General features: G+C 34.4%; 1 protein-coding gene across 1 annotated transcript; it reads right to left on the reverse strand.

The window, feature by feature from the left end:
- Positions 1-710: 710 nt before the first annotated feature.
- On the reverse strand, positions 711-5,413 carry LOC133335806 (transcriptional repressor CTCFL). The gene is made up of 7 exons (XM_061544104.1): positions 5,290-5,413; positions 5,036-5,230; positions 2,383-3,643; positions 1,475-1,806; positions 974-1,327; positions 857-912; positions 711-791 (listed from the first exon to the last, which is right to left on the reverse strand). Exons 1-7 carry the CDS (start codon positions 5,411-5,413, stop codon positions 711-713), a joined length of 2,403 nt encoding a protein of 800 aa, XP_061400088.1.
- Between the last annotated feature and the right edge of the window lie 334 nt (positions 5,414-5,747).

Here is a 5,747-nt window from a genome sequence, read left to right on the forward strand (position 1 = left end):
TATTTAAATTTTTTGTAAATTTAAAATAATCATACCTGGCAATAACATCATATCTATGGAAATTTTAAATACAAATTTATTGCATACTTCTAGGAGCATATTTATTTTGTGCATCATGAACAACAACATTGTTACAAACATGATTTAATAACATGAGGTAGGTAGGTTTCCAATTTTTACTTCTTGTGCCTGTGTTCTGTCAAAACAACTCAATTTGTATGTGTGTATGTAAAGCCTTTTATTGCAACCCCCATACTTGACATTCATTTTTCGCGATATTTTCTTTATAAAATTTAAAAATAAAAATCTAAAAATGTGTAAAAAACAAAAGAAACGGTTGAATTTGTTTATATGTAGATATGCAATTAATAATATATTACACTAGACAACACTTTGTATTAATTTCGTAAAGTAATTGTACCCGTATTATTGTACCATGGTCACAAATGCATATACCTATTCCAAATAAATCCTAGAGATAGATATACCCGTACAACATTTATTATTTTTAACATTTATTATTTATTTAATATAATTATGAATATTTATTTTAGGATATTTGCTTGCAATATCTGTAATCAAATCATTTGGATTTTACTCATAGTAGGGGATGCATGCTTAAAATTACGTTTTGCCTTCTTAAAGGCAGTTTACAAATAGCATAAATAAAAATAATTAAAAAATATATATAAATAAATTGAAATTTGTATTTATTCCTGAAGCATTTGTATTAATTCATGAGCGTCGTCATGGTCAGGATTTGCCGGTTCATCGTCAGCCTCAGCGTCATCCTGAAAGTGTTTTTTAATATATTATTTACATTATTAGAAACTAAAAATTGAGTACAAATACTTACATCAAACCCAAAACAATCTTCTGTAATGGCCTTTAAGGCGGACGTATTTGATTTGACTGTAAATAAAAAATGAATTATTAAAAGGAATTGTTATACAATTAGGGGCAATACACGTACTTGTCCTTGTTTCGGTAATCTTTGGTAGCTTTTGTGGAGAGTTTTGTAAAAACTCTTCTTGCTCCACTTCACCATCTGCTTCCTCACCATCCTGCATTACCTCAATTATCATATAATCCTCATCTTCGTTTGTCGCCGGCATAGAATCCGCTGAATTCTTTTCCATTTTTACATTAAATTCAGATGGAAGATGAATGGTTTTGGTGGCAATAATTTGATTTGATTCGTATTTTTCTGTCTTAATTTCAACGGATGGTTTTTCATCGACCTCCTCATAATATTCTAGCTCCTGATAATCTTCATCATATTCTTCTTCCAACTCCTCCTCTTCCTCCTCGGGTTCGGGTTCATAATCTTCATAAATGTATTGGATTTGTTCACCATTCTCATCTTCATAAATGACATTCTCTTCGTTGTCTTGCAGTATGGCTTCGTTGGCGGCATTCACCACCTCCTCCTCGTTGTAAATGAAGGAGCTTTTGATTTGCGTAACAACTGTGCCATCTGGCTGGACACGTCTTAATCGGCCCAATTTCAAACGTAGCTTTTCTTCATTTATTTTCGAATTGGGATCATGAGTTTCCATATGCCGCATAAGATTTCCCTTAAAGGCAAACGCACGTTGACAATGCGGACAGACATGGGACTTCTTCAGTGGCTTTGGAGGTTCATAATTGGCCGTATGATAGACTTTCATATGACGACTGAGTAACTGCTTCTGACGGAAACATTGCTGACACAATTCACAGACAAAGGGTTTCGAATCGGTGTGTATAAGCATGTGGGTGTCCAGATGACGTTGTGATATCGAGGCAAATGGACAATATGTACAGCTGTTGGGAAGACAAGAAAAAAATTAAATTAATGTGATTTGATGATATTTTGGAAATTTAATTTGAAATATTAAAAAAGGAAAAATGTCTTGGATATTTAAAAAAATATTTTCGAGCAAAGGACAAGGAGGGAATTTAAATTTTTAAGATTTTTTCAAAGAATAATTTTCGAGGATATTTCAAAGCAAAAGGCGTTAATTTTTAAAGAATATTTTTCGAGGATAATTCAGAGTAAAAGGCGTTAATTTTTTATGATTTTTATCCAAGATATTTTAGATAAAAAGGCGTGGATTTTTTACGATTTTTTCCAGGATATTTTCAAGCAAAAGGCATGGATTTTTATCCAGGATATTTTCGGTTTTTACGAATTTTTTCATGTATATTTCCGAACAAAATGCATGGATTTTTTTACGAATTGTTGTCAAATATCGGAGCAAAAGACATGCATTTTTAATAAATATATTCGAAGCGTGTTTCGGAACAACAGTCTTGAAGTTTTTAAGAATTATTTTAAAGGATATTACAGTGCAAAAACTATATGCGTGGATTTTTATCGCATATTTCATTTCGACTTACCGAAAACATTTCTCCCCCTCGTGTGTCTTAACATGCATCTTATATTGATAACGATCCGGCAGCTCCTTACCACAACGTTTACACGGTATTGGTGTATCTGAATTATGTAATTTTTGTATATGCAAACGTAAATCGGTTTTACGGCCACATGTGGTGGGACATAGGTTACACTGGAATACCGGTTTATCATTAACCGAATGGATCAAACGATGATATTTCAATGAATTTGATTGTGTAAATCGGGCATGACAGATATCACATTCATATGGCTTTTCACCCGTATGCGTACGCATATGACGTTTCAATTTAAATGTATCCGGAGATGCATAGGTGCAGTGGGGACATTGATATGGTCTTTCACCAGTATGACAACGTATGTGACGACGCAATTTACTCAACTCTACACTGCTGTAGTCACATTCCGTACATTTGTGTGGCTTTACTCCGGTATGGCGATAACGTCTGTGCCTTGTCAATTCACCCGATGTGGTGAAGGTCATATCACAATCACCACATTTATGAGGTTTATTTCCCAAATGAGTATTAATGTGATTCATAAGGGAGGTGTGGGTTTTGAAACCTCTTTCACACACCGAACATTTATAGGGTCTATCATCGGAATGTGTTTTAAAATGTCGTGTCAAAAGGAATTTCTTATTTGTGCTATAATCACAAATTTGACATTTAAATTGACCCTCAGCGTCTGCTGTTACATTCAGAGGTTTGAGTATGACTTCGTTTTTGACAACACCTTCCTCTTTACTCTCATCGATGGTATCATCGACACCATCAACAGTTCTTTCCGTTTCATCGAAATCATAAACCTCTTCAGTGGGTTCAGCTTCTGAGGCTATGGTTTGATCTATGGCCGTGGATGTTGTTGTATTGGCATCAGTGGTGATTGTAGTTTCGCTTTTCAGTGTATCATCAGGTTCAGTTTTGATGTTGGTTTTAGCTGCTCTACCACGGGTAGCACGTTTTTGTGTTGTATTTGCGGTTGATTTTTCCAATTTTACATTGGTGACTTGTTTTTTACTTGGAGAAGGTTTTTCAGGACTCTTTGCTTTCTCAGTGCTCGTTTCTTTGGGTTTGCTTTGCGCATCAAAATATTTCAATATTGAATTATTGCCACCACCACCTGTGGCTTTGTTAGTTGTTCTAGCACTAGTTCTTGTTGCTTTCGTTGGACTAGACGACGGTTTGGTATTGCTCTTACTGGTGTTAAGTTTTTCCTTTTTAGCTGGTCGTGGCGGTGAAGTAGCTGGAAGTATAAAAAAGAGAAATGTTATGTTTATTTAAAGTTTTTTTATATTCTCTAACATGGAATAGATTATTTTGAGATGTTTACAATAAGATTAAATTTATTTAATAACATTTTCTGGATTTTTTAAAAAAACATACATTTCAGAACAATAAGCGTAGTTTTTTTAAGGGACATTTTTAGGGTCTTTCACAGCAAGAAGCGTAGATATTGTATAGGGTCTTGCAGAACAAAAAATCGTAGATTTTTGAAAGAATTGTTTAGGCGGTATTTCAGACGAAGAATCGTAGATTTTTTAAAGTCTTCTTTTAGGGGGTATTCAAGAACAAAAAATCGTAGATTTTTGAAAAAAAAAATTAGGGGGTATTTCAGACCAAGAAGCGTAGATTTTTTAAAGACTTCTTTTAGGGTTTTTTCAGGCCAAGAAGCGTAGATTTTTAAGGACTTTTTAGGAGATATTTAATACCAAGAAGCGTAGATTTTTAAGGACTTTTTAGAAGGTATTTAATACCGAGAAGCCTAGATATTTTATAGGGTCTTTCAGAGCAAGAAGCCTAGATTTTCTTAGAGGAATTTAATACCAGAAAGCGTAGGCATATTTAGGGTCTTTCAGAGCAAGAAGCCTAGATTTTTTAGAGGGAATTTAATACCAGAAAGCGTAGGCATATTTAGGGTCTTTCAAAGCAAGAAGCGTAGATTTTTTAAATGTTTAAAGAGGGTATTTAATATTAAGAAGCTTAGGTACATTATAGGGTCTTTCGGAGTAAAAAGAGTATATTTTTTAAAGAATATTTTATAGGGTCTTTCCGGACAAAATGTATATATTTTTTAAAGTATATGTTATAGGGTCATTCAGAGCAAGAAGAATATTTTATAGGGTCTTTCTTTTTAAAGAATATTTTATAGGAGATTGTATAGGGTCTTCCAGGGCAAAAAGCGTAGATAATAAACTATATTTTAATAGGTTCTTTCCAAGCATTGCAAGTACACAGTATTGGTCAATAGCTTGGTTGACTTCTTCGGGGTTAATGTAATTTCTCTTGTAGTCTTGGACTTCTTCCACCGTCTAATAAATATCTCTCCTGAACGGTGTTGCCGTTTAGGTCACTAAGGATCAAATTTGGTCCGAAAATGGAAGTGGAGATGATTGGACACACGCCCTGAACGGTGTTGCCGTTTAGGTCATTAAGAACCAAATAAATTCATATTGTTGTCGTCAAAATCCCATAGCCAATTAGGATCAACATTTCTCAAAATAATTCATGATCGGCCGATGAACTAGATTTATATCTTCCTGTGATTACAGGCCAGGCCTTATATGTCATTTGACCTGACATACACTCACTATTATGATTTCTTAATGAACACTCGTCGTTTCAATAATCAACTTACATTGCTTTCGCTTTCCCAACACGGCAGCCACTGTTTTTACAATTGATTTATCCTTCTTCACCGGTTTTACTTGTACTGCCTTTTTACCACTTTGATAATAGTAATTGCCTTCTTCATCCATAAATATGGTACCATCTTCTAGTTCGGCATCATCCAATGCATCGTCTTCATCCTCGGCGTTATCATTGGATTCGGCTGTAATATTCAATATTTGTATTACAACGATACCAGTCAATTTAAGAAACAATATTTACCTTTTTCCGGCGCATCTTCCTCCTCTTCGTTGACGACCTCCGAATAAATGGTTGTGGCAATATCTTCTTCGATATGTTTTTCCAGTTCATCCAAATAGGATTCCAAATCTGAATTATCGGCCATTGTCTGAAAATAGAGAATACGTAATTAGCGGTGAAGTTTGAATTTAAATTTGAATCTATGGTTTGGTAATTTGTCCCCACCAATTACACTTTGGCCCCAGATGTCGTAGTTGGGTATATCTACAAATAATAGATTTCGCCCCCTGTCATGTATATGGCACTATCGTATCTAATAAAACAAATTGCACAGTTTATATAGGTGGGACACGTAGTGATATTCCCATTAACTTGCAAATAGTGATATGCATATGGTGAATATGATAAAACTCGTGAAGATGCTTCCAATATCCCGAACTGATGCTTGGTTGGCGCCTTAATTTCCTCTCCAATTTTAT

This window comes from Musca vetustissima, unplaced genomic scaffold (assembly GCF_032173495.1).
Source record: "Musca vetustissima isolate MV318-11 ecotype Yass unplaced genomic scaffold, APGP_CSIRO_Mvet_v1 utg56640, whole genome shotgun sequence".
Lineage (NCBI taxonomy): Eukaryota > Metazoa > Arthropoda > Insecta > Diptera > Muscidae > Musca > Musca vetustissima.